This window comes from Aristolochia californica, unplaced genomic scaffold (genome assembly GCF_029961685.1).
Source record: "Aristolochia californica isolate CCGP_79_NKW_82.1479 unplaced genomic scaffold, dmAriCali1.0.hap1 SCAF_12, whole genome shotgun sequence".
Taxonomy (NCBI): domain Eukaryota; kingdom Viridiplantae; phylum Streptophyta; class Magnoliopsida; order Piperales; family Aristolochiaceae; genus Aristolochia; species Aristolochia californica.
In genome coordinates this window covers 24,131,990-24,158,401 of record NW_027181793.1, presented here as the reverse complement: position 1 = coordinate 24,158,401, position 26,412 = coordinate 24,131,990, and the positions used below count along the sequence as shown (strand labels likewise).

Sequence of the window (26,412 nt, the reverse complement as noted above, 5' to 3'; positions counted from 1 at the left end):
GAGAAATTGTCAATAGAAAATCTAATCTTTGAATAATCTTTTAGTTTCGTTTTCTTATCTATCCAAAATCATTTTCTTAGTTTGTGCTTTACTAGAGAGTTCCAATAACCCACTTTTTCTTTATTTTTGTATATGGTAGGTAAACCCTTTCACTATATGCATGACTTATTAACATTAGGTAGGTAAATATTAGTACAGTGTGCTACCATATCTAACTCATATCACTAACCTTTATTGGCAAACCTTGGTACTCAGTGATCCTAAGGAGCCACGGTCAAATTGATGAAACTAGTCCACAAAGAATAATATTTAAAGCCGTGTGTGGACCAGCGACACGAGGATAAAGTCGTGATGTTTTAATGGCGGTCCCCGCCAAAGAATCCGATCTCTTCGGCTTTCTAGTCATCAGTGGGTTTAATTAAATATTACTTATCGGCGTAATCAGAGGGATTTGAATAAGAGAGCGAAAAGGGAACCACGATAGAAGGTGTCGGTGTCACATATTATGTCGTCATGTGGTCCACTTTTTCTCGAAGTTTTGGGACTTATTTGTTGTGACCATGTCCACGTATCCTCTGAACGTGAATTGCCAACCGGAACATTAATCCTATCCGTTTGATTAACTGGGTTCGATCATCGTGGATTAGAATTTTATTTTTCGATTAAATTATTTTTTAATAATTAATAAAAATATTTAGCGAGCTTAATACTTTGTAGTAGTGTTAGAAAAAGGTAGTAATTTACATTGTCAGGAGTCTTTAATTATTATAAAATTAAAATAATAACAAAAATTTGAAAGAAATAATTTATCATTTATATAAATAGAATTACGCGAGTAAAATTGGTCATCATTTTACCAAAGTGCACTGTTATACACGTTAGGGCCAGCGGGTTACGTATGGACGAGGCTGGCTGGGATCGTTTTAATTAAAAAAAACGAGGGTATTAGGTTGAGGTTAGTGGAGCTACAACACCTGAAAACACGACAGGTTTCAACAGAAGAGCAAGAAAATTAATTCGTGCAAAATTAATTAAAAAGCCGACACGATCAGAAGGTTGAACAGACGAAAGACTGATGACTGCGAGGACTTGTGCCCGCTCGTGGGCGTCACTGAAGTCGTTTACTATTCGTGTTTGGTGGAAAGCCAGAGAGGAAACGGGTTCGTTCATCGTTCTACGTAGCAGCGACTGTGACTTTCGTATATATTTTTTCTGTAATTACTCTGGGTTTTTAGTTTTTTATTTTCTGGAGTTCTGGTTGGGCCTTTGGACTTAGATTTTAATAGCAGAAAGCATGAGGTTTTAAGATTCGGAAGTCTTCAATGGTGGTATAATGTATTTGTCTATTTTCCTTTCAGAAAATGCTGATTTTCAGCTGCTGGTGGAGTGATTCGTAAATAATTGTTTTCAGTTTGATCAACGGCAGAGACAGGACAGTCAGTTATCACTTCCTTTTGGAAAGTAAACTTTGTGCTTTAAATGCAGTAATTTACTGTGTTCAAACGAGCGTATTTATTTTTGAAGCGATCTACGTTCGATACAATTTCAGGCAGGGAATTAGCATAATAAAGAAAGGTAACAATTTCTGGGCATTTTCCGGTGTTTCTTGCTTATAAAAAATCAAGAAATGGAAGTGAAGAAGCCAAATTAATAGTCCAGAGTGTACCTGCCAAGTACATGCTTGCTAGTTGTTTTGGCTCTTTATCTCTGCCCTAGCTTCCATAAAATGGGTCTGCCTCATCCACTGCTGCTGTTTTTCCAGATGTCCATTTCGGTTTCTGGCCTCCTTCTCCGAGTAGTAGAAAGAGAATCTTGCCAGAGTTTGTGCTTTGCCTTTCTATTATCACTTTCCTCGTCTGCTCAAAGGTTTTTTTTTTCGTGTAATTGATTGTTTCTTGGTTCTAGGCTTGAAGGCAGACTGAGTGGACGTGTGAGAGGAACGGGGTAGGAAAATGGACGGCAAGACTGAAGGTCTGGAGGCTGTTCTGAAGGAGGCTGTCGATCTGGTAGTAGATCTGAGCTCTTTATTATCGTTTTTAAAATTTTAGTTGCTTCTCTGTGCGTAGGAATTGTTATCCTTAACTTTTTTTTTTTTTTTTTTTCTTTCATCTCTTTCTTTCGGTTCATTTCGTTATCATATTTGCGAGTGCAGGAGAATATACCAATTGAAGAGGTTTTTCAGACTCTGAGATGTAATAAGGAGGGCTTGACGAGCGATGATGCTCAGAGGAGGTTGGAAATTTTCGGTCACAATAAACTTGAAGAGAAAAAGGTCCTTTTTACATCTTTTTAGTATTGTTTGTTTTAAATTTTTAGAAGATTATTTCTTCTCCACCTTGACGGGGTCTTTGCTTTACTGTTTTTTTCTTCCTAAATTTTGCCTTGCGATTGCACAGGAGAGTAAGCTCTTGAAGTTCCTAGGATTTATGTGGAACCCGCTTTCATGGGTTATGGAAGCGGCTGCTATCATGGCCATTGCTCTTGCTAACGGAGGAGTAACTCCTGCCTTTTTTCAGTCCCTTCGTTTATCTTTTTATCTTTTTTCAAATTTAACAAGGCTAAAATTTTATTTTCCTTGTTTGCAGGGAAAACCGCCAGACTGGCAAGACTTTGTTGGAATTATAACCTTGCTTGTTATCAACTCCACCATTAGTTTTATTGAGGAAAATAACGCTGGTAATGCTGCTGCAGCACTCATGGCTCGTCTTGCACCAAAAGCTAAGGTACATATTTTTGTTCTTTTTTATGTTAGCCCCTAGTTATTGTTGGTCAAGAGTCTGTTACTCTGGGTTGAACTTCGATTTCCTCAATGACTACTCTTGCCCTACAATTCCAAACGATTTTGAAATTTTTTTTTTTTTTTGGTAAAGTTTGTGTTAATTGGATATTTACTTGCTATGAATGTGGATAGTAGTTTCTGAATTTAACAAAATTGTATTATTTAATTGCTACATAGGTATTACGAGATGGTAGGTGGAGTGAAGAAGATGCTGCTGTGCTAGTTCCTGGAGACATAATCAGTATCAAGCTTGGGGATATCATTCCTGCTGATGCTCGTCTCCTTGATGGTGATCCTTTGAAAATAGATCAGGTATCATTATTTGCTTCATAAAACTAGAAATTTAGTAGCAGAATTTGAACTTTTTTAACATTTGTTTTGTGTCTTGCCCAGTCTGCCCTGACAGGTGAATCTCTCCCAGTAACCAAAGGACCTGGGGATGGTGTATATTCAGGTTCCACCTGTAAGCAGGGAGAGATTGAAGCCATTGTTATTGCCACTGGCGTGCATACCTTCTTTGGAAAGGCTGCTCATCTTGTTGATTCGACAAACCAAGTGGGCCACTTTCAAAAGGTTAATATTAACAGTCATGTCTTCTTTTCTTCATTTCCCTGCTCTCTCTCTCTCTCTCTCTCTCTCTCTCTCTCTCTCTCTCTCTCCCCCCCTCTCTCAAATTTTGAATACTTTAACAGCAGTTGTTATTGGCTTGTTAGGTTTTGACAGCAATTGGGAATTTCTGTATCTGTTCAATTGCTGTTGGAATGATTGTGGAGATTATTGTCATGTATCCGATTCAAGATCGAGAATACCGGCCAGGGATTGACAATCTTTTGGTCCTTCTCATTGGCGGGATTCCCATTGCCATGCCTACTGTTCTGTCTGTCACAATGGCTATTGGCTCTCACCGGTTATCTCAGCAGGTTGGCATGGTTATTTTTGTGTAGATGGATTATCACTATTGGGTGCAGGTGGTCATTTAGAGTTTTTCTTGGTAATTACAGGGTGCCATTACAAAAAGAATGACTGCAATTGAAGAAATGGCCGGCATGGATGTCTTGTGCAGTGACAAAACCGGCACTTTAACCTTGAATAAACTGACAGTGGATAAGAATCTTATTGAGGTCAGCTTTGCAACATTTACTTGTCCATCTTTTTAAGAATGGCCTTCTGATATTCATTGCATTTTCTGTTTCTATCACGATGCAGGTTTTTTCTAAAGGAGTCGACCAAGATACTGTTATTCTAATGGCTGCTAGAGCATCCAGAACTGAAAATCAAGATGCTATTGATACTGCAATCGTGGGAATGCTAGCAGATCCAAAGGAGGTAAAGAAGTGCCTAGTTTTAGTCTCTCATGTGCTCTTGAAGATACACACATGTTATTTTCCTTTTGGAATTTGATCATCAAAACCAGAGTTAATTTAGAAATTCCAATGTATCATTAATTGAGCCTTTGGCTCAATGGTCACATAGGGTTTTTTGAGTGTGAGGACTGTAGTATACGTGCGTAATCAAAAGGAAGGTGTTTAGGTCTCAGAGAATGGTTGTGGCAATAAGTATAATGTCGTTGTGCTTTGGACCATAAGGAAGGTCTCTTGAAATTTATTTTAAGTGTTTCTGGGGACCTGTTATCTGAAATATTGAGCAGAAAAGGGTTCTCTTTTTTTTTTTTTTTTTTTCGCCCCTCTCCCTAATTCTCTCTAAGATAAACATTTAAGGAGACTGGTGTTTAGGTCCTCTTAGTCTTGGGACAATGGTTCAAGGTTGCAAAAGCCATACCATTGATTCCAATTCACTTGGCTAATCCTCTGCTTGGTGTTTTAATGAATCCATCTCTAGACATGTAGGACAGGTTGTGACTGTGGAGTTTTCCATAATTTTTATTGTCTATTCCTCCTAAGATACTGATTTATTCCTTGATGTTTATGGGTTCTTTTGTCATGTTATTTGATTTCTCCATTGACTGGAAGAAATTGGACCCATAAGATGAGGAAATAAGCAAATTCTAGATGCCTAGCTGAGTCCAGTTTCTGGAGCTGAGATTATTGTGACCAACTGTGCTCCCATTTGGCCTTAGGTTGTTTTTTATTTCTGAAGTACTTCTTAGATCGGTAATTGTAAGCTATGTCATTTTTAACTAGTAGTCTTTTTCTTTAGTTGTGTCAGCTGCTATTTTTTAGATTTGAGATGGCTGTTATCTAGTTATGGCTGCAAGATGGGTCTGGGGAGGGTTTTCCTTAACCTGACCTGCCTTAAAGAATAAAACCCCACCAAGAGGCTTTTTTATTTAAAAAATAAAATAATTTTTTTTGGCATATTAAATACTACTTGAAGTTTACTAAGTCAGAGAAATTGCTTTAGAAACATAAATAGTTCATTGTTTGTGTTGTGGGTTTTCCTGGGTAGTTTCTGTAAATGCTGATCCATCTGTCCATATGGGCTTTTTTTGAAGCTTGTCCCAATCCCCTCTATGTTGGTTCGGATCCAACCTTTTCACTGCACTAAACTGGGTGGGGCCAAGTGGATTTCTAGTTCATCCCCCTCCTGTTTCTTTGTTCCCAATCCTATTGCATTGCATCCCATTTCCCATTTCCCATTTAGCCATCTTAGAAAAAGAACGTTGATCCTTTATCTCTCCTTTTGCTGCTGAAAAAGGCTCGGGCTGGTATTCAAGAGGTGCACTTCCTTCCATTTAATCCAACTGACAAGCGGACAGCTCTTACATATATTGACAAAAATGGGAAAATGCACCGTGTCAGCAAAGGTGCACCAGAACAGGTATGTTTACCATATTTTTCTGGCATTTTAGTTTACAACAAATATTTTCTTAGAAATAATTAAGAAACTAAAAGACTAAATAGATTATGGCTGAAATTGATAACTCTGGTGAATGGCTTTCCAGATTCTGAATCTTGCACACAACAAGTCTGATATAGAGCGAAGAGTTCATTCTGTGATTGACAAATTTGCAGAGCGAGGTCTTCGGTCTCTTGCTGTGGCCTATCAGGTATGCTTTGGTCTTCCTCTATATTTTTGAGTATTCATCGTCTTTACTGCTTTTTGATTATTAAATTTTCTCTATTTTTTCTTCTGTTTTGGAATCTTTGATATGAAATGCAGGAGGTTCCTGAGGGAAGAAAAGAGAGTCTGGGAGGTCCATGGCAATTCATTGGTCTGATGCCTCTCTTTGATCCTCCTAGACATGACAGTGCTGAAACAATCAGGAGGGCTCTCAACCTGGGTGTGAATGTCAAAATGATCACTGGTAACTTTTTCTTTCTTTTATTATTGTTACTTCAGTCTTTTGTCTTCCTCTACACTTGAAAGGATAATGATGCCTTAGCAGTCTGTGTAGTTTTGTTAGGCTGGTCAGGTTGTTTGTACTTTGACTTGATGTTATCATTGTATTTTCAGGAATAAATGCTTCATTTGTATTTTCTGAAACAAGTATAAAAAACTGGATTTTGTTCTTAATTATTTTTTATGAGAGGTAGTAGAGTTTAGGGTGTCTCAGTAATTAAGACTGGTATTAGGTTTATAATTTTTGTCAAGGGTGTACTTGTCTTTCTAATTTTTTTTTTCTTGGAGTCTAGTCACTAACGACATAATAGTCATAGTCCTCTTGTAAGTTGTAAGGTCAGATTACCATCTAATTACAGATTATGGAGAACTACGGTAGTCTCTAACTGCCGCAGCATCTCTTTCCTCTTCTCTTCTGCTTTCTTCTTCAGCCTGGTGCATTCTCTCCCTACAATTTTAAATCAAAATTCTGACTGTGTAAAAAAAAAAAAAAAGGTGTAAAGTTGGGTCCAAGACCCTTCCCAAAATGACTAGCCACTTTAGGAAACCTCTTTTCCAACTAATAAACTCAAGATCTTTGAGCTCACTAATCCATGTGGAATTATTCCTTAACAGAAGGAAAAAACTGGGTATAGTTTTTTGATAACTTTGAAGAGTATCCTTGGTTGTAAGTATGAGCGAGATAAGTTCTTTGTTATTAGACAGCAAAGAAATGCAACTAGTCTATTGCCAGCCAATGGAGCTGTTGGAGGACTTTGCCATTTTTTTCCCTCCATAATTATCATCATGCATTTTTCCATTTTTTAAAGGAAGTTGGATATTCAGATTTTGACTTGGCCATGTGTGTCTTTGTGTGTCTTCATTGTTAACTTATGCATGTGCACTATGGAGTTAAAAAAGAGGCTAAAATAGGTGTGAAGTTGGGTCCAAGGCCCATCCCAAAATGACTAGCCAACTTAGGAAACCTCTTTCCCAACTAATAAACTCAAGATCTTTGTACTCACTAATCCATGTGAGATTATTCCTTAATACACTCCCCCTCACATGTAAGCCCTTTTTTGTGGCTCTACAAGTATATAATTTTATTTGTAGACCATTTTTTTGTGGCTCTACAAGTATATAATTTTAGGTGTAGACCCTTTTTTTGTGGCTCTAAAAGTGGATAGTTTAGGTGTAGGCCCTCTTTTTGTGGCTCTACAAGTGGATAATTTTAGGTGTAGACCCTCTTTTGTGGCTCTACAAGTGGATAATTTAGGTGTAGGCTCTCTTTTGTGGCTCTATAAGTAGTTAATTTAAGTGTAGGCTTACATATGAGTACCTGCTCTGATACCATGTAAAGTTGGGTCTAAGCCCATCCCAAAATGACTAGCCAACTAAGGAAACCTCTTTCCCAATTAATAAACTCAAAATCTTTGTACTCACTAATCCATGTGGGACTATTCTTTAACAAGGTGAAAGTTCACGCATACGAAGCATGGTAGTAGGCAGTGCTCTAGTTCAGTTTGATATTTCCATAGACCTTTGGCAGACAAATATTGGCACATAATTTTTTTTTGGGTGATCGGAGTGGAATGTAATTTTTAGTTATCTCTAAGACTTATCTTGACCAATTTCCTATTTGAAGTTGGTTTCATCAATCCTAGAGGAATAATAATTGGTCCCTTTGTTCTTTTGGGGCTGTTGGACCAGGTGATCAACTGGCAATTGGTAAGGAAACTGGCCGTCGCTTGGGAATGGGCACAAACATGTATCCTTCTTCTGCTTTGCTGGGTCAGAACAAGGATGAATCTATTACCGCTTTACCAGTTGATGAACTCATTGAAAAAGCAGATGGTTTTGCTGGTGTTTTCCCTGGTATTGTAGTTTTCACTCTGCAAATTACAATCGACTCTTCATCATGTCACTGTTGTTTTACATCTGCTTACCACTTTGTGTATCTGGTCAGAGCACAAATATGAGATTGTTAAACGTTTACAAGCAAGGAAACATATATGTGGAATGACTGGTGATGGAGTGAATGATGCCCCTGCTCTAAAGAAGGCTGATATTGGGATTGCAGTTGCTGATGCAACTGATGCAGCTCGTAGTGCTTCTGATATTGTCCTCACAGAACCTGGTCTCAGTGTTATAATTAGTGCTGTCCTTACTAGTCGTGCCATTTTTCAAAGAATGAAAAACTACACAGTATGACTTCCTCAGCTATTATTCGCATTTGTTTCCATCCTGTCAAATATCCCCATTGTTTCCTTTTTGTTGTGATGACACATTGTTCTAACAGGAGGGTTTTTTGTTTTTCTTTGTGCAGATCTATGCTGTGTCTATTACCATCCGTATAGTGGTAATTCATGTCTTTAATTATGCACTTAAACAGCTGTATGAGGAACTTGGCAGGATGCTTTAAATAACTACATTTTGTATGTACATTAAATACTTTTTTTTTTCATCTTAATGGACTGTTCATGTTTAATTTTGACAGCTTGGCTTTATGCTGCTAGCTCTTCTATGGAAGTTTGATTTTCCTCCTTTCATGGTGCTTATCATTGCAATCCTGAATGATGGTTTGTGCTGTTCACCTCCAACTTTGTTTTTCACTTCCCTTCTCATTCAGTACTGGATTTGTAGATTGCTTGTTTCTATTGTCAAGTTCCTTTGACTCCTCTTTGTGTTACTGTGGTAAATTTATATGCAAGTGATTCTCTTGATCAGGTACAATAATGACAATATCAAAGGATAGGGTGAAACCATCTCCACTTCCAGACAGCTGGAAGCTGGCTGAGATCTTTACTACTGGTATCATTCTAGGGAGTTACTTGGCAATGATGACAGTCATTTTTTTCTGGGCAGCATATAAAACTGACTTCTTCCCGGTAGGAGAATTTATATTGACTTGATTAGTTAGGCTAACAAATCTCATCCAATTTCAACATAAAGTGTATTTAGAATGTTTTATGAAAAGCTTGTGTTTGTCTTGAATGAACAGGGGTAGTGTGCACGGATCTCCAATTCTTTGTGCACCTCTACCCCAATTCAAGACCATTACAAACAGCACTATCCACTCAAATAGTGCTTATTTGTTCGAGAACAAAGTCTTTTACTCAGTTTATGGTATTGATATTTGCTCCGTGATTTTGCTATTCGTCAGCGCACATTCGGAGTTGCTAGCCTTCAGCAAACTGCACAGGATGATTTCAAAAAGCTTGCATCAGTAGTATACCTGCAAGTTAGCACTATCAGTCAGGCTCTCATATTTGTGACTCGATCACGAAGCTGGTCATTTGTTGAGCGACCTGGGTTGATGCTTGTTTCAGCGTTTCTGGTTGCTCAGCTGGTGGGTACCTTCAAGATTTCCAATTTGTTATGTTGCTATGGAGTTTTGGCACTCAAGACTTTACAGTTAATTTAGTTTTACTTATATATTGGCAGGTTGCCACTTTAATTGCAGTATATGCAAACTGGGGATTTGCTGCAATAGAAGGCATTGGATGGGGCTGGGCTGGTGTTGTTTGGCTCTATAACATCATTTTTTATTTCCCACTTGATATCATTAAATTTGTCATCCGTTATGCTCTCAGCGGGAGGGCCTGGGATCTTGTTATTGAGCAAAGGGTATGAAATTCTCCCTAGTTTCTGGTTGGTACTGTTCTTGTCATTTGTATTTTAAATGGATCATTGTAATGGGTCCTGCACTTGCAGATTGCCTTCACGAGGCAGAAAGACTTTGGCAAGGAAGCTAGAGAGCTCAAGTGGGCACATGCTCAGAGAACTCTGCACGGTTTGCAACCTCCAGACTCCAAGATGTTCAATGATAGAACTAGCTTTACTGATCTTAATCAGATGGCGGAAGAAGCCAAACGACGGGCAGAGATAGCAAGGTTAGGCTTTTGTTTTTTCTTTCTTTCATTTTTATTTTGATAGCAGGAAAGTTCTGGTTTGAACCCTTCTGCATTAGTAGATATTATGGCTGCTTCTTTCTTTCTCTTTAGTTTCTCTAGAATCAGTATTAGAGAATGCTGGTAGCAGGGGACGGGTTTAGCTAATGATGTTCACTGTCTTTGCAGGTTGAGGGAACTGAACACCTTGAAAGGACACGTAGAGTCAGTGGTGAGATTGAAGGGACTGGATATAGATACAATTCAGCAAGCTTACACCGTTTGAGACTGCCGAAGACTCCGTGGTGGGAGATGTAAAGTGGGTCAGTGCCAGCAAAATATTTTTTCGTGGATCTACCTAGAAAGTGAACAAGAATGCTGTCATGAGTGCTGAGAACAGCTTGTGGCATGTACCCATCATCATAGGTATATACCATCGTTATACGGATGCTTGTAGTTTTATCTATTCAGGACACGTTTAATGTAGTCTCTCCATTATCTCACACTTCTGATGACTTTTGCGGCCTTACGTTTTTATGTAAGCTAGAAATGCAGTTGAAATTATTCCCGTGAGCACAAGTCTTGTGGACTCTTTCTTTGTTTGGGAAATCCCCACTGGCAAGCCCCAGCATCTCTTTCGATGGTCAAAATCTATTAAATGATTCCTCACGTAGTTTTGAAGGAAACTGATGAGGAGCATGGGATGTTACAGATGAGCAAAATACCAAAATTTTAGACCGTACTGAAGGTCGACAAACTCATGGCATTGAAGGTGCTTTGTAAATTATGAAGTGCCATAATAGAGTTGATTGAGTAGCGTGTAAGAATTTTAAGGTCATTTCAAGCAAGCAAAGATTTAACATCATTAACTACATAGGAGAGCAGTCCTGAAGTAAAAAAGATAAACAGATTGTGGAGCCATATGATCTTACAGTATAGTTGTCGGTAACATTTTTGTTCTAACAACTTAATCGTATTTCTTTTTAAAAACTGGAGGTCAAAATTCACATGGGCATAAGAACTAAATTTTTTTCTGAAAGTCTCTTAGTACACATGGTAAGCATCTAAAAGGAAGAAGGAAAATGTGAAACGTAGTGAACTGAAAATGAATCAAATAAGAAACATTTTAATAGATAATTAACGACACAATTTTATTATCAGTAATCATTAAATAAAGTTAAAATGTAATTAAAAATCATTTATATTAATTCAATAATTCGTTTCTGACATTTTAAAAATATTTGCATAAAGACCACGCCTCAAGCGTAAGGTTCATGGAACATCACAATTTGGGCATAAAGGAGCGTTAAGCTTCCTAAGCTACGATTATATTTATAGGCTGTATAAATCTCTCAGTTGCTCTGCTGCCTCAAAACATCCCACCTGCCCTTCGATCTCCTCCTCTTTCTATGTAAAATAGATAGTGTTGCACCTAGGAACCCTCCACCACCCCCCTCCCCTAAACCCCAAAACTTCCCACAAAAACCCTAATTTCAGGCCTTTCGCCGATTATCTCAGCGCGCCACCGATGGATGCACCGTCGGCCACCGAAATCTCAGACGGTCCCGTCCTTAGCTACGTGAACAAGCGCCTCCGAAACCTCCGTAAAAAGTATAACCGAATCCTTCAGATGGAAGAGACGCTCGCACAGGGTAAAACTCTGAACAAAGAGCAAGAAGAGGTGCTAAGGTCAAAGCCTGCGGTCGCTGTTCTCATCGAAGAGTATGATAAGCTACGAGAGCCACTTTTCAACGCTGTCGAGGAGGAGCTCTCCATAGCCAGTGCCAACGCCCAAATCCAATCCTCTCCCGTTCAGAAACCGCAGTTGTCGACGGAGAAGGCCGTTGAGGATCTGTTGAATCTGCTTTATTTTGGGTCCTTGTTTGATGTGATGCCCCAGAGCGAGTTCACGTCTACTATGCTGACGAGAACTCATGAGAGGGAATGCTGTTTGACTTATGATTACGTAACTGATGAGGCAACGGATCTGCTCGGGGAGAGGGACCTGGACCTGATTTCCTCGGTTGGTGGGCTCCTGATCTCTCGGCCTCTTCACTCCACATTGTCTCACAAGAACGCGCTTCAGAGCTGCCTCGAGCACGCCAAACTCTGGCTCGCCAATTCCGACCAGCCTATACAGCTCGGGACTGACATTACTTGTAAGTTGTAACTCTCCGTCTTTTTTCCTTGATTTTAGTTTTGCCCATTGTTGCTTTCTCCTAATAACTTGTTGATGTATTTTTAGACGTCGGATTGAAGGAGCGGTTGAACAAGATCTTGGCATCGGACTATTTTACTACGACGCCGGAGATGAAGGCCCCAATTGATGTCGCTGCTGCTGCTGGGAAGTATGCGCCCTGTCAGGTACCCTTACCAGAAACCGAGGTGCCGGAATCTCAGGAGGAAGATGCTTTGACTGAGCAATATGAACAAAAGGTTAGATCGTTACTTTTGGATTTCGGAAGTTTTCTTAAGCAGCTTAAGTATTTCGAGGGTTTATCGTGCTTGTTTTTGGAAGTTCGCAACTGCAATCTAAGTTTTAGATCTTAGTGAAGTTAGCTTTAACTTACGGCCTTCACCTCAGTTCTACAGACGATACCCTCCCACTTTTCTACCGAGTTTATTATAGTTAATCGGAATTTATAGCAACATGAGTATCAATACCATTTGTTGAAATGAACTACTCTGACTAAGAAGATGGAACCATAGACATTTTTCTTTGTAGCAAAGAGGGAAATATTGTGGAAGAGAGGGAGTGAGATTGACACTGCATAATTGTCTTCACAGAAGTAGGTGTTAGGAATCTTAAGGTTTCTTTGCCCCATAAGTATAGGTGACCAACCTAGCCTTGTATAAGCTAGGTAGCTCTTGTGGAGAGGAAAGGAGTTAAAATACAGCTGATTTTTAAGTAGATACAGCCGATTGCACCGTCAGTAACTAGTGTTCAGTCATTTGTTCAGCTTGATGATCTAAAGGGTTTGCAGCAAAAGCCAAATATTCTGCCTCTTAAATAGACATTTTGTGTATTGCAATTGTCTTCCTTGCACTGAAACTTGAAATTTGTGGTTGGGCCTGTGGAATGGTTGGTGCCTCACTGATTGATCCTTTCTTTTCTACGGTTAAAATGAAATTTCTTGTAAATGAGAATGAGTGAAAGGAATATAGGAATATGATCTAGAAACCAATCCTACTATGCCAGATTGATATTGTTAAGGATCTTTGCACCAGTTGAAGGCACACGACCTCCTCAACTTATTGTATTGTAAAAATCTAGTTTAGAAAGGGCTGCTAGCAAGGTACTCTGCAATGTTTCCTATGTTAGCAATTGAATATATAAAAAAATGTAGTATGCATCAGCTGTTGCTTTCAACATACCACATCGCTTCTTGATTTGTATCAACTCACCTCATGTCCTGCTTTTGCTGTGATCATGTCTCTTCATATTCTTGTTTGGTTTTTTCTAAAATATTCCAAAAATAAGTTATAAAAAAATAAGCTTTTGATATAGGCTGCATGTTACCTGTGATTGTCAAGTTATGGTTATAAGGTCAAATTAGTTGTTTAGGAATTTTAACTTATATTCTGCTAAAGAAGGCAAAATTATCATGTCTTTATTATCAGTGTTATTGTTAAAATGCAAATGGCAAGGTTCAAATATTTGGAGAAAATTTTCAACTTACTCATTAAGAGACTTTGCCAGGTCTAGCTAGAGAGAAGCTGATATTCGTCAAGGAGTGCAGTATAGTTAATTAACTTTAGCCGAGCAAGGAGTTCCCATCCAATCCCTTGTTGTTACGAGAGACTCCTCTTTTTAGGCTTTATTTTGTTTCTTTCTTGCTTCCGCTTGAATGAAATTCACTTTCATAAAAAAAGAAGCTGATATTCATTTTCTATTGAGCTTCCTGGCTTTTTCCAAAAGTTATGGGAAAAAGATTTGAGTTCCATTTTCCTTTATATTATATGAATTCCTTCTTTAGTGACAAATTGCATGGTATGATGCCCTGACAAGCAAATGTTACTGTTGTAATGGTGGCTGGACGTCTTGTCCAATGACATGTCATGTGTTTGCCATGAAATAACTCATATTTTGGACTTCCTGGTGAAATGGTTTATGTTTTGTAGTATGCATGTGATCTGTGTTTGAACTTCCGGGGTGAAAGACTTGGTCTATGTCTTCTTGAATATGTCTTGGTATCAACTATTTGTTCTACTTTTGATAGGTTATATCTTCAGTGTTAGGCGTGATTAAATGATATGGTCCATAGGATCTCACTTATGCCAGGAATGCCCAAGTTATCTTCTCTTGTGTGCTGATTTGTATGTTTATGGATTTCAATCTCATTATCAGCTTTCTGTTGCAACATTTATGATGGTTGCTTCGTTTTAGTTGTGGTGTTTGATAAAAAGGTCTAAATTAGAATGAAGTGTCTTTGACTTGTCTCTGACTGCAAAGGCTCATTTTTAATGTTCCAGGAAAAGAGATTACTTTGTGGGGATAATCTCTTTCCTTCCTTTAGTGCTTTAGATCTTGTGTTGCAATAAAAGCTTTTTCAGCCAAAGTCTGTTTCTCAGGCAGTATCATGCTTTAGATCTCTTCATAATTCTTTTAGGAATTGCTTCTGGAAGTGAATGGTCTGATCATCGTGTAGGGTTATTTCAGTGTAAAAATGCAGCTGTTTTTTGAAAATCAAACTGCTACCAAAGTCAATGCAGTGAATTGTATCTAGGTATCTTCTCATTCTCAAGTCAAGTACTTAAAAAATCAGTGGAGAACTTGGTAATTTTTGTTTTGTTACATGGATTTTCTCAAACCTTCCAATGCAAAAAGTAATCACATGAGCATTACTTCTATTTGCTGGAATTTAGAGACCATCATTTTTTTTAATTGGATCATGGTGATTGAAGTCCTAATTCACAAAAACAATGGAAAATGATTGATTGCAAGCTCATTGTTGTATTTTGAAATGCAATTCAAAACAATTTTCAAGTCGTTGAGTCAATCCATGTCTTGGCCTGGTGCTTCTCCAACCTCTTATATTTGGTGTGCGTCTACCCGTTGTGCTCCAAAGTATGGCTAGCACACTTGTGAGTTGGTACCCTTGTCCCCAGGTTCGGATTGGAAAATCCCGATTGATAATTGATGTAAGTCACAATAATAGAGGAAGATTGCTTCTTCAGGTTAGGAGTAACAGAGCTATCATGTAATTCAGTGGGAATGATATTCATTTTGCAATTGGTCATGGGGTGCCAGTGTCCTGGATTGCTCTTTGAAGCAGATGGGTCCTGTGAGCTCTCTTGCTTAGCTTCTATTAAATCCTGGTTTCTAGAAGTAGGTTAAACCACAAGCTTTAGCAATCCTCTTAATCCTTTGATCCTGGCTATTGTCTATGTGATTATATGCTTATAAAGTTGGCAAGTTACCAAATATTTGATATGGTGCATGTTTCTGCATTGTACACATTTGGCAGGGTGAAGACGTGGCAAATCTTGAAGAGGACTGCATTGTCGATCAGTCTAGTCCCAATGAGGAATCTCCAAAGGTAGCAGCTAATTGAACTAGGAAGCCTCTGTCTCTCTCTATCCCTCTCTCTTATCAGGGGTTCTTATGCAGGAGGACACAGATACATTAAATGCTGTGGTTGATAGTGCCACCCTACAAGATTCTTCAAATCCTCTGGCTGATGTGGAGGAACAGAAGGAGACGGGAGAAGCGGAGGCAAAGGAATACATTCCCCGGAGAGGATTTCATAATCAAAGAGGTGGGAGCCGTGGTGGCCTTGGTGGTGGTAGAAGGGGTTATGCAAATGGCCGTGGCAACCGTGGACGGGGTGGAGGTGGTGGTTATCAGAATGGCCGTAGCCAATATTTTGACTCTACTAACTATTATCCAAGAAACTATTACAATCCGAGGGGTCGAGGCGGAGGAAGGTCCGGTGGTGCGACAGCCATGTACAACCATCACGGTGGGTATATGCATGGAGGCCTAGGGTCTGCTGAGGTTGAGCCAGGTAGGTGATGGCATGCATGTCCATTACGCCGGGGGTGTCATGGGTTGGTTTCTTTTGGGTTACTTAATTAGGCTGGTCTTACCCTGGAGGAAGAATCTGCAACAGTCAAATTTTCATATATGCAATCTTCTTCCTGACTCTTTTATTGAAGCAATGTTAATAGCATCTAATTCGGCAGACAGTCATAATTAACATTTCTGACTTAACCATGATCTAGTTGATTGTGGTTTTCAGTTTTCACCTAACAAAACCAGCTGCTTTTCTATTGCAATCTTAGTCGATGAGCAAGCCGTAACATTTCTAATCTTTATCTCTATTTTGGGTTTTTCTCACTGTTACCGTCCTATCTCCTGTAAAATAGGCAAGTGTGACAACATGTATTTACTTCAGTTGAGAAATGTACTGTCTATAGGTAACTAACAATGGCTGTAGACAGAGCTGTGTTCTGTAGTCTTAGTGAAACTGGATTAACGTTGTGCTAGTCTGAAAGTTGTCCGCTACGAAGATTCGGGAATTACTTCTATCGGAATGGTCCTAGTATCGTTGCCAAGGTCACATGTTGTAATTGATCCATATTTATCATCTCCAGGCTTCTCCAGTCTCAACTACAACGCTGTACAAACCGCCTTTATTTATCATTTTATTTGTTATAGCCTTCTCTAGACTAACCGTACCGAGCCAGCATACATATCCAAATTAAGGTGGGCGAACCGTTATTTATGATGTTTTAATAGTTCTTTATTATCTGTTTATTACCAGTATGCAATATGTATACGGCATATCGTAATAGATTTTATGTGATGTCCGATTCTGACCAGCGACGATTACAACATGACTGAATGATAACAGATATCACTTTTGCCTGTTGAAGGAAAGGCCTGCAGGCTTACCCAGTCACCTGAGAATTTTCCACATGTTGGCTAGAGGGGTGAAGCCTCCACTGGCGTGCAAAATGCGATGGAATAGAAAGAGAAAACATCATTTTGCTACTTCCCATTTGAATTGGCCTGTTTGTTGAAAGGCCACAAGCTTACAAGGCGCTCCAACACACCGGTACTTTTTGAGAAGTAGCCTGAGAAGCCTGCTGGAACTGCCGATGGTGGGAAATCTTCTGCTGGCATAGCGAATGGGCGAATCATCGTCTCCATCTTCTCTAGAGTGAGATATGACCCTGCCTGCTGCAACCTTTCTGGCCCCATTATGGGTAATGTGTGCTCTTGATGCAGAGAAGCGGCCTCACCATCTTTGTACTGAAGATCAATATATGGAGGGAAAAAAGTCTTGACTTAAAAAAGGGCATTCATAAGATCAGATCTGATCACATAACAGATACAGAAGAATATAAAAGAATAAGTACCTCTGGAGGACTTAAATCTGCACCACGACTGAATGTCATTTCCATGCGAAACCGCTTCGGGTCTTCCAGTGCCACCTGCTTTGCAATCCGTACATCATACCAGCAGAAGATCATGGTCAATCTTATGGGCAAGCAGTAAAGATAAAAGAACTGAAGAGCACGGAACAGCAGCCTCCAACTGATCATTCATCATATCATCATTCCCATAGGCCAACTCCACATAGGCCTCTCATCAAATGAAAAAGAAAAGTCATGTATCCAAGTTGCAAATTGTATGTAAGCCTCCAAACGTTCTTTTTTCTCCTCTTAAAAAACTCAGGTTACCACTATAACTACGATTTTTTTTTTCAAGAACTTTGAAAAAGATTCCAGAAGAAGCAAATAGTTCCTTTCCAAGAACTTAAAAAAATTGAGCCTTTTATTAGATCACTTTACAAGAAAGGTACAGAGGTATATAGTTCAAGGGACTTAAAGAATCAACAGGTCCAGCTACATAAACCCCAGGTAACAGTTCAAGGTAACTGTTTATCCATTGTAGGTCTCCAGGTAACCAAAGATGACATAACCATGAATAACCCACAAGACAAATTGCTCTACCTTGGAGAATCTGCTGTCCATAGTATCTTATGCAGGATCTGACCTCACTCTACTTTACCATGTCAGATTTAAATTCCATATTAAAGAAATGGGTACAGTATGAAATTTAGCAAGAGTAACTACAAATATTTGTGTCTCGGGCGACGAGTGTGTGTGTGTGTGTGCCATTAAAAAGGCTAAGTTACTAACCTCAGTATTTTCAAAAAGCCTGAAAACAATATAACACATGTAGTCCAGTTCCCGGGTCTTATGCAGTCGCTCTAAAGCACTCTGGCAAACAAGGCTAGCTTCCCCTTGCAGGGATTCATCCAAGTTGCAGTAGCGAAGAACATTCATCAATGAGTGTATATGCGACTCCTGTCATTAATAATGATTGCAGTATTAGAGCCACAAAGATTGTCACAAAATAGTAACTATTAGTTTTCTGCTAGTGAATCAGATTGAGAAGACCATACAGAAGTGAAATAAAGGCGTGTACGGATGTGTCGCTCAGGTGTTTTGACATTTGCATATCTGTGATAGATGAGAATGGGTTTTAGAGTACAAATAAATCTATGCCAAGAAACCTGAAATAAAAGGAGGAAGACATAAACACCAACTTTGGATCTAAACGATATTTTGTCTCCTTATCCTCCTCATCATCTTGGTCCAGTGACTTCTCACTAGTAGAACTAGTTCTTCTTGCATCCTCACTCTTCTGAGACCTTGGCAGGTAATCCATGTCTTCCTTCCGTGTCTTAGATATTGAAGTTCGAATTTGATTAGTTTTCAGTTCAGTAACACTGATAGCTTCCTCTCGAGTGTTCCGCAGATCAATTAAAATCTTACCCAACAATCGGCGTGCAATCTGGAGACATGCAAAAAGTGTTAGGATTTGATGCATCAAATCTAATCAGTAAACTAGCCATAAGCCAAAGATGGGAACACGAAGAGGAGATCTGTTGGAATGTATAGCTGTATAACGTGATCGGAGGAAACTGTATAGCGTGATTGTTTCCTCCGATCCCGTGATTATATTTTATTCCTTGATTTTAGGATCTAAATTGATCCTAAAATCACCTTGTAATGTATTATAAATACCTCCTAAACGGAGAAGAATAAATCATCGGAAAACCATTCGTTCAACCTCTGTTCTTATTTTTCGGTTCTCTGTTTTACATGGTATCAGAGCAGGAGTTTTTTCCTCTTTTTTCCGTCGCAGAAAGTCGGAGCTAAGTGCTCCTGTAATCGCCGAAGGAGGAAGCCGGAGGAAGGAAAAATCCGTCGGAGTTGCAGAACTCTGTTCCGGCTGTCCCGACGCAAAAAGAACGTCGCCGACGCCGACGACGGCACCACCACACTATTACGACAGAATCCGACGCTCCGCTGCCGTTGCCGAAGACGAAGGTTGCCGTTGCCGACGACGAAGACAGCCGTTGCCGAAGACGAAGGCTGCCGAAGACGAAACGTTTTTTTTTTACGTCGTCGGAATCACGTCGCCGACGAGTTCCGACGATCGCCGACGATCGCCGACGAGCACCGACGACGGCATCACCACCCTTTTCCGAACCGAAGGTGACGCTCCGTTGCCGTTGCCAAAGACGACGGTATGTTTTTTAAACTTAGGTACTGTTGATTTATTTTGTCGACCCAGACCGGCGGGTCGACCGAATCGGACCGAACCGGTCTAAACTCGAACCGGATCAGACCAGCACTGGAGCGGACCAGAATTGAATCCGCCCTGATCGTACCGAACCGGACCAGATCGAACCGGACCGGACTGAACCAAACCGGACCGGATTAAAAAAAAAAAAAAAAAAATCAGATCGATGGCCACCCCTACAGGCGCATCTACCGACCTTATCCCATCACCACAGATTATAGTCCACCAAGATAATTCTGCGTTTCCAACTGGAATTATCCTCGATGAGACCAATTATTCATTATGGTCCCAACTTATGGAGATGCGAATTGGCGCACGCAACAAAGCTGGATACCTCACCGGCGAAACAAAAAAACCAGCATCTGGTGATGCTAATCTTGGAGTTTGGATTACTGAAAATCAAAGAGTTAAAAGTTGGCTTATTGACTCCATGAGTCCATTACTCATGCAGCGATTTATTCGCCTCTCCACTGCCAAGGAGATATGGGAAGCAGTATCAAAAACATTCTATGATGGATCCGATGAAACTTGTATATTTGAGCTGAACCAGAGATCTTTTTCTACCAAACAAAATGGTAGACCATTATCCACATACTACAATGAACTAGTTGCTATTTTCCAAGAGATTGATCATCGAACTATATCTCAGGAAGGAACAGTCGAAGGGCTAATCCAGTTGCACTCTGCAATGGCTAGGCTTCGGGTTCATATTTTTCTCAGTGGGCTTGACTCCGAATTTGATCAAGTTCGTGGAGAAATTTTGCGAAAAGATCCCAAACTTGATTTGGAAAGTACCTATGCCTATGTCAGACGCGAATATCAACAGAGACAGACAATGGGAAGCTATCGCCCAGTCTCCGAGAACTCGGCGATGTTGGTCAACCAAAGCCGACAAGGATCATCAAACAGTCGGAACCCTCAATCCTCTGGCAAAGGTAACAATCGTGTATGTATTCACTGCGGAAAAAAAGGACATTCACAACACCGGTGTTATGAGATTATTGGCTATCCGGAGTGGTGGGATTTCTCGAAAAATCCCCGTAACAAGACTGCTGGGAAAGCTATGGTGACATCCATGGAAGATAATCAGGAGCTACCTACTGCAAATGTTGCTCATCCAGGTATTCTCGATCATGCATTAGTATTTTCTGTACATTCTAAGAATAGACCTTGGATTATTGATACAGGTGCATCCGATCACATGACAAGGGATCCCAGTCAGTTACAATCCATCCTACCCTCTCCACAATCTGTTATTTCAACAGCCAATGGTAGTACCTCTCCTATTACTGGGGAAGGATCTGTTATCTTATCCAATAATCTGACATTAGATACTGTCCTTGTGGTTCCCTCTCTTGAATATAACCTTTTGTCTGTTAGCCAAATTACTTCCACTCTTGCTTGTACTGTAACTTTTTGGCCCTCATTTTGTGTCTTTCAGGACATTCTAACCCGGAAGATTCTTGGTTATGGTGTTAGACGGGGCAAACTCTACTATTTGGAGTTGCAAGAAAACGGGGGATCGAAAATCAGTCAGACAAATCAAGCTAGTAGTGAAGATAATGCTCAAACAACTGTATGGTTATGGCACCGACGATTAGGCCACCTTTCCTTTGGTTATCTTAAGAAATTGCGACCTCAACTTTTTTCAGGTTTGACTGATGTGCATTTTCATTGTGACACATGTGAATTGGCTAAAAGCCACCGTATTGCTTATTTCCCGTGTTTGAATAAAAGTTTCGAACCTTTTGCGGTTATTCATTCTGATGTTTGGGGTCCAGCCAAGATTCCCTCTATTTCTAGAGCCCGTTACTTTGTGACTTTTATTGATGAATGCACTAGAATGACTTGGGTATCTCTGCTTATCCACAAAAGTGATGTGAGTCTAGCATTTCAGAAATTCCATACCATGATACATACTCAATACCAAAAGCAGATTCGTGTTTTGCAATCTGACAATGGTACTGAGTTTGTTAATGCTTCTCTCGAAACTTTTCTGACTACCCATGGAATTCGTCACCAGACTTCTTGCACCTATACTCCCCAACAGAATGGATTGGCAGAAAGAAAGAATAGACAACTTTTGGAAGTAGTACGTGCCTCTCTCTTTGGCATGAACATGCCTCGATTTTATTGGGGTGAAGCTATCACATCTGCTGCCTACCTCATCAATCGCACCCCTTCTAAAGTACTGGATTTTCAAACTCCTCTACATAAGCTTCAATCCCTGATTTCAATTCCCCATCTTCCAAATCTTGAACCCCGAATTTTTGGGTGTACCGCTTATGTTCATATCCCAAAGATCTTGCGAAATAAACTTGATCCATGTGCCAAGCGATGTGTATTTGTTGGCTACTCTGATTTTCAAAAAGGATATCGGTGTTATGATCCACACACCAACAAGCTCCATGTGACTTTAGATGTCTCATTCCATGAATCAGTCCCTTATTATTCAGGGGGAGTTTCTTGGACATCTCTTCAGGGGGAGAGTTCAAATGAAGAGAATGTTCCACACGAAGTTAACGGAGATGTTGAAAGAGGTGCCAAAGTTATTGAGGAGTTAGAAGCGGTGAATGAATTTTTTAAGTGTCATGATGTGCAACAAGACTATGATTCAGTAATTTCACCTGAAGAACCCCCAGAGTTGCCCCCGTCTGCACCAACAACTGAAGAATCAACCCAGAATGTTCCTCCTCAGGTAAATACGAATCCTATGTTTGATGAGTCTACTGAAACATGTCTTCCTACAGAAAACATAACCTCTAGATATCCACAAAGATTGAATAGGGGAGTTCCAAAAAAACAGTATGAACCTGATCTTGAAGCAAAGACCAAATACTCAATCAATAACTATGTGTCCTCCCATAGGTTGACTAAATCATATGCATTTACTGTTGATCAATTATCCAGGGTTTCTATTCCTAGTAATGTGCAGGATGCATTAGCTGATCCAAAATGGAAAAAAGCGATGAACGAAGAGATGGAGGCTCTACAAAAAAATGCCACTTGGGAACTTGTTCCCCAACCTAAAGGAGTAAAAACAATTGGATGTCGATGGGTGTTCACATTGAAACTCAAACCGGATGGAAGCATTGACAGATATAAAGCTCGGCTAGTTGCAAAAGGATATACGCAAAGGTATGGAATAGACTATCAGGATACTTTTGCACCAGTAGCTAAGATTAATACAATTCGTATTCTTATATCTATAGCAGCAAATCGAGACTGGCCTCTGCAACAATTTGACGTTAAAAATGCCTTCCTCAATGGAGACTTAGAAGAAGAAGTCTACATGGAACTACCACCAGGTATAAAAAATGGTTCTTTGTCTCGAGGTAAAGTTTGTAAATTGAAGAAGTCATTGTATGGGCTGAAACAGTCACCTAGAGCATGGTTTGGGAGATTCTCGACTACAATGAAGGAGTTTGGTTATAAACAAAGTAACTCAGATCATACTTTGTTTATAAAACACAAAGAAGGAAATGTAACAGCATTAATTGTATATGTTGATGATATGGTCGTGACAGGAGATGACCCAGGTGAAATGCAAGCTTTACAAGAGTATTTAGCTACTAAATTTGAAATGAAGGATCTCGGACAACATAAATATTTTTTGGGGATTGAAGTTGCAAGATCGAAACATGGAGTCTTCCTTTCACAGCGAAAATATGTGTTGGATCTTCTAGCTGAAACCGGAATGCTTGACTGTAAACCAATAGAGACGCCGATGGAAATGCATCATAAACTCGGAATTCTTCCAGATCAAATTCCAGCAGACAAAGGGCGTTATCAGCGATTAGTTGGAAGATTAATCTACCTATCCCACACAAGGCCCGATGTAGCATATGCAGTAAGCGTTGTGAGCCAGTTCATGCATGCACCAAGTGAAGAACATATGGAAGCAGTATATCGGATCTTGAGATACTTAAAGAGTGCTCCAGGAAAAGGTTTGTTATTCTCAAAAAATGGTATCTCTAGTATTGAAGGGTATACAGACTCTGATTGGGCAGGTGATCAGACAACCAGAAGATCCACATCGGGTTACTTTACTTTTGTGGAAGGGAATCTTGTCACTTGGAGAAGCAAAAAACAGAAGGTAGTATCCAGATCAAGTGCTGAAGCTGAATTTCGAGGTATGGCTCATGGTGTATGCGAGTTGTTATGGATACGGAATATACTGAGAGACCTAGGGATTGAATACGACAAACCTATGAATCTTCACTGTGATAACAAGGCAGCTATCGCAATTGCACAAAATCCAGTTCAACATGATCGCACTAAACATGTTGAAGTTGATCGTCATTTCATCAAAGAGAACCTCGATGCAAAGATTATACAATTCCCCTTCATCCAATCTGCGAGTCAAATGGCGGATATGCTCACGAAGGCAGTATCAGGGAAAGCATTTCATGGTATAATTGACAAGTTGGGTTTGACTGATATCTATGCACCAACTTGAGGGGGAGTGTTGGAATGTATAGCTGTATAACGTGATCGGAGGAAACTGTATAGCGTGATTGTTTCCTCCGATCCCGTGATTATATTTTATTCCTTGATTTTAGGATCTAAATTGATCCTAAAATCACCTTGTAATGTATTATAAATACCTCCTAAACGGAGAAGAATAAATCATCGGAAAACCATTCGTTCAACCTCTGTTCTTATTTTTCGGTTCTCTGTTTTACAAGATCAGCAATCATGTCACTTGTGTCATCTCAACAACCACCAATTAACTCTTAACCTTATCTCTTCTTCTCCTTCTTCTTTCTTTCTTTTTTCTTCAAAAATTACACATTAATCTTATCTGTGTGTATTTGTTTTATTTTTTATTTTCATTTTATCTTTTTTTGTCATAATACAAATTTTTTTTAGAAGTTTTGAGCATCTGAAGAAAACACACTTGAAGATTGATAGATCTTTGAGACATAATCTGATACCTCAAATTCAGAACCAGCCATGTGGCCATTGAACCAAAGGCTCAGTCCACAAACTCCTGAATTTTTTATATGGCTAAAATTACAGAACATAATCAAGACAACCTAGAAAAAACAAAAAGGGCTGATAATTCCTCGAATACATACCTTTGAGCCAATCTTGAGTTTATGCCTAGGATTTATCCCATACTCATTAGGTATTACACCATCGGCAAGTAACTGAGGAAGTCAAATGTTAAAATATGACAGTGAGCTTCTTAGGATGGCCCAGTAACAAGGTTCATAACTGTTAGAGGATAAAAAACACCACCATTTTGTAGTTATGCATGTGTTCCACTGCCATATCTCAGATTAATGTCTGACAGTAAGTAATGTTGTTGTGAGAGAATCAGTCCAACACCAGTTTGGGTTTGGAAAAATCTTGTGTTAAAGTTGGAAAGAAATCTCCTAACTTCAGCTAATCATTTTGAGAGGAACTGGCTCAAATTCAACAACAACAAAATGCCAAAGATCATGGCATAGTGGCACATTGCAGCCTTAACATACAATAAGCATAGTGGCCGACTCATTACCCAAAACTGCAACCATGTAGCCACTCCAAATACCTGGGCAACTTTGAAGAGTTCATCCAGTCCTTCAAGATTAAGATGTGCATTGTGTAGGAGATCATATCTGTGATAATCAAACAGAGACAAAAATAAGCATGGAAGGGAACCAGATATAAGCATAAAAGACCATGGACTTGTCATTGGCGTACATTTCATAGATACGAACCTTTTCATATTCAAATTTGTTTTAAGAATCATTTGAGAATAGAAGTTACTCAGCCAAGCTGATGGTGACAACCTGGTGCCTTGCTGTGGCTTGCAGTTTCTTATCAACCATGATATCTCATTATCTATTTTTTTTTTCATTTTAAGGTTGTTTTGGGAAACCAAAATCTGCTTATTATGTCGTCCTGAAAATGGACATGATCTAGATGTTTCAGAACTACCAGGTCAACCTAATGATGGTGAAGGATAGGTTAACAAGGCGGACAATTTTACACTGAAACTATGGACATAATCAGAAATTAATACTTACTTGCAAGAATCATATACATCCGGAATTTGTGTGACATCAAACCGTCTGTACAGATAGAGTATCAGTAAAAATCAAGAAACATGGGAAAGAAACAACCAATAGAAGTTCCTTCTTTTAAAACACATACTCCTTGCGTTCGTTATATAAGTCCCTCTCGAGCTTCTTCCAGCGAGCGAACATCAGGAGAAACCCCTCACTGCCACAAGGTAATCCAGCTGCAATCCGATCCACATCTATATTAGTCTTTCCAAGTGCCTTCGCTTGGTCATATGGGGGAAGCACTGCATAGGAACTCGACTGTGCAAGTTTTTCATTCTCATCTTTAGCAAGAAGCTTCACTTGCGCTGTGATCTTCTTTGTTAATTTTACCTAGAATCATAGTAAGGGAAAAAATAGCAACATAAAGAAGAGTAACAAATATTTGTTGTAAATTCAACGAGATACGCATAATTAAAGTTTAGTTTATAAAAAAAATATAAACAGTGACCAAAACAAATTAATGCTTTTTGTTGTTTTTAAAAAAAAAGACTAAAACAAGAAACAGAGGATGGGCGTGCCTAGACACAAGGACTGACCAGTTTAGGCAGTAGTTCATATGCATTTGGAGGCAGACCTGCACCATCAGCCATCCATGGAAATTCAGCAGATTGGTTGCGTTGAGCTGCCTTAGGTTCACTAGTTATGATGTCATGCAATCTAGTCTGCAGAAGATGTAATTCAGAGAAGTCTCAACCTTCATACATATTTGTTCAGAGAGAGGAAAAAGAAGAGAAGGACAAATTTTTCACGTGCTGTGCACGTCACAACAGATCAAATTGTAAGTAAATCACAAAAACTAACACT

At 39.4% G+C, this 26,412-nt stretch overlaps 3 protein-coding genes across 5 annotated transcripts in view; 2 read left to right on the top strand and 1 right to left on the bottom strand.

Annotated features, from left to right (window-relative positions):
• The first annotated feature begins 1,660 nt into the window (after window positions 1-1,660).
• On the top strand, window positions 1,661-10,527 carry LOC137946104 (plasma membrane ATPase 1). Its single transcript, XM_068792285.1, has 22 exons — window positions 1,661-1,820; window positions 1,906-2,006; window positions 2,153-2,272; window positions 2,397-2,495; window positions 2,586-2,723; window positions 2,957-3,091; window positions 3,173-3,352; window positions 3,493-3,699; window positions 3,781-3,900; window positions 3,986-4,105; window positions 5,435-5,557; window positions 5,682-5,786; window positions 5,900-6,044; window positions 7,769-7,933; window positions 8,025-8,263; window positions 8,385-8,417; window positions 8,556-8,637; window positions 8,786-8,946; window positions 9,222-9,407; window positions 9,503-9,685; window positions 9,773-9,951; window positions 10,138-10,527. Exons 2-22 carry the CDS (start codon window positions 1,953-1,955, stop codon window positions 10,232-10,234), a joined length of 2,871 nt encoding a protein of 956 aa, XP_068648386.1. The 5' UTR covers window positions 1,661-1,820; window positions 1,906-1,952; the 3' UTR covers window positions 10,235-10,527.
• A 757-nt stretch (window positions 10,528-11,284) lies between these two features.
• Window positions 11,285-16,148, top strand: LOC137946187 (uncharacterized). The gene is made up of 4 exons (XM_068792397.1): window positions 11,285-12,107; window positions 12,194-12,384; window positions 15,417-15,488; window positions 15,560-16,148. Exons 1-4 carry the CDS (start codon window positions 11,477-11,479, stop codon window positions 15,962-15,964), a joined length of 1,299 nt encoding a protein of 432 aa, XP_068648498.1. The 5' UTR covers window positions 11,285-11,476; the 3' UTR covers window positions 15,965-16,148.
• Window positions 16,149-16,744: 596 nt separating this feature from the next.
• LOC137945270 (inositol hexakisphosphate and diphosphoinositol-pentakisphosphate kinase VIP2-like) overlaps window positions 16,745-26,412 on the bottom strand; it is a 29,864-nt gene continuing 20,196 nt past the window's right edge. For 2 of the 3 annotated variants that reach the window (XM_068791072.1, XM_068791074.1), the window contains 10 exons: window positions 26,145-26,270; window positions 25,697-25,938; window positions 25,570-25,614; window positions 25,092-25,158; window positions 24,634-24,705; window positions 18,510-18,757; window positions 18,366-18,423; window positions 18,100-18,267; window positions 17,314-17,388; window positions 16,745-17,206 (listed from right to left, as the gene is read on the bottom strand). In XM_068791072.1, coding sequence (XP_068647173.1) covers window positions 16,943-17,206; window positions 17,314-17,388; window positions 18,100-18,267; window positions 18,366-18,423; window positions 18,510-18,757; window positions 24,634-24,705; window positions 25,092-25,158; window positions 25,570-25,614; window positions 25,697-25,938; window positions 26,145-26,270 — 1,365 coding nt within the window. In that variant the 3' untranslated portion in view covers window positions 16,745-16,942. The remainder of the gene's footprint in view (window positions 17,207-17,313; window positions 17,389-18,099; window positions 18,268-18,365; window positions 18,424-18,509; window positions 18,758-24,633; window positions 24,706-25,091; window positions 25,159-25,569; window positions 25,615-25,696; window positions 25,939-26,144; window positions 26,271-26,412) is intronic. The other variant, XM_068791073.1, reaches the window with a different exon arrangement.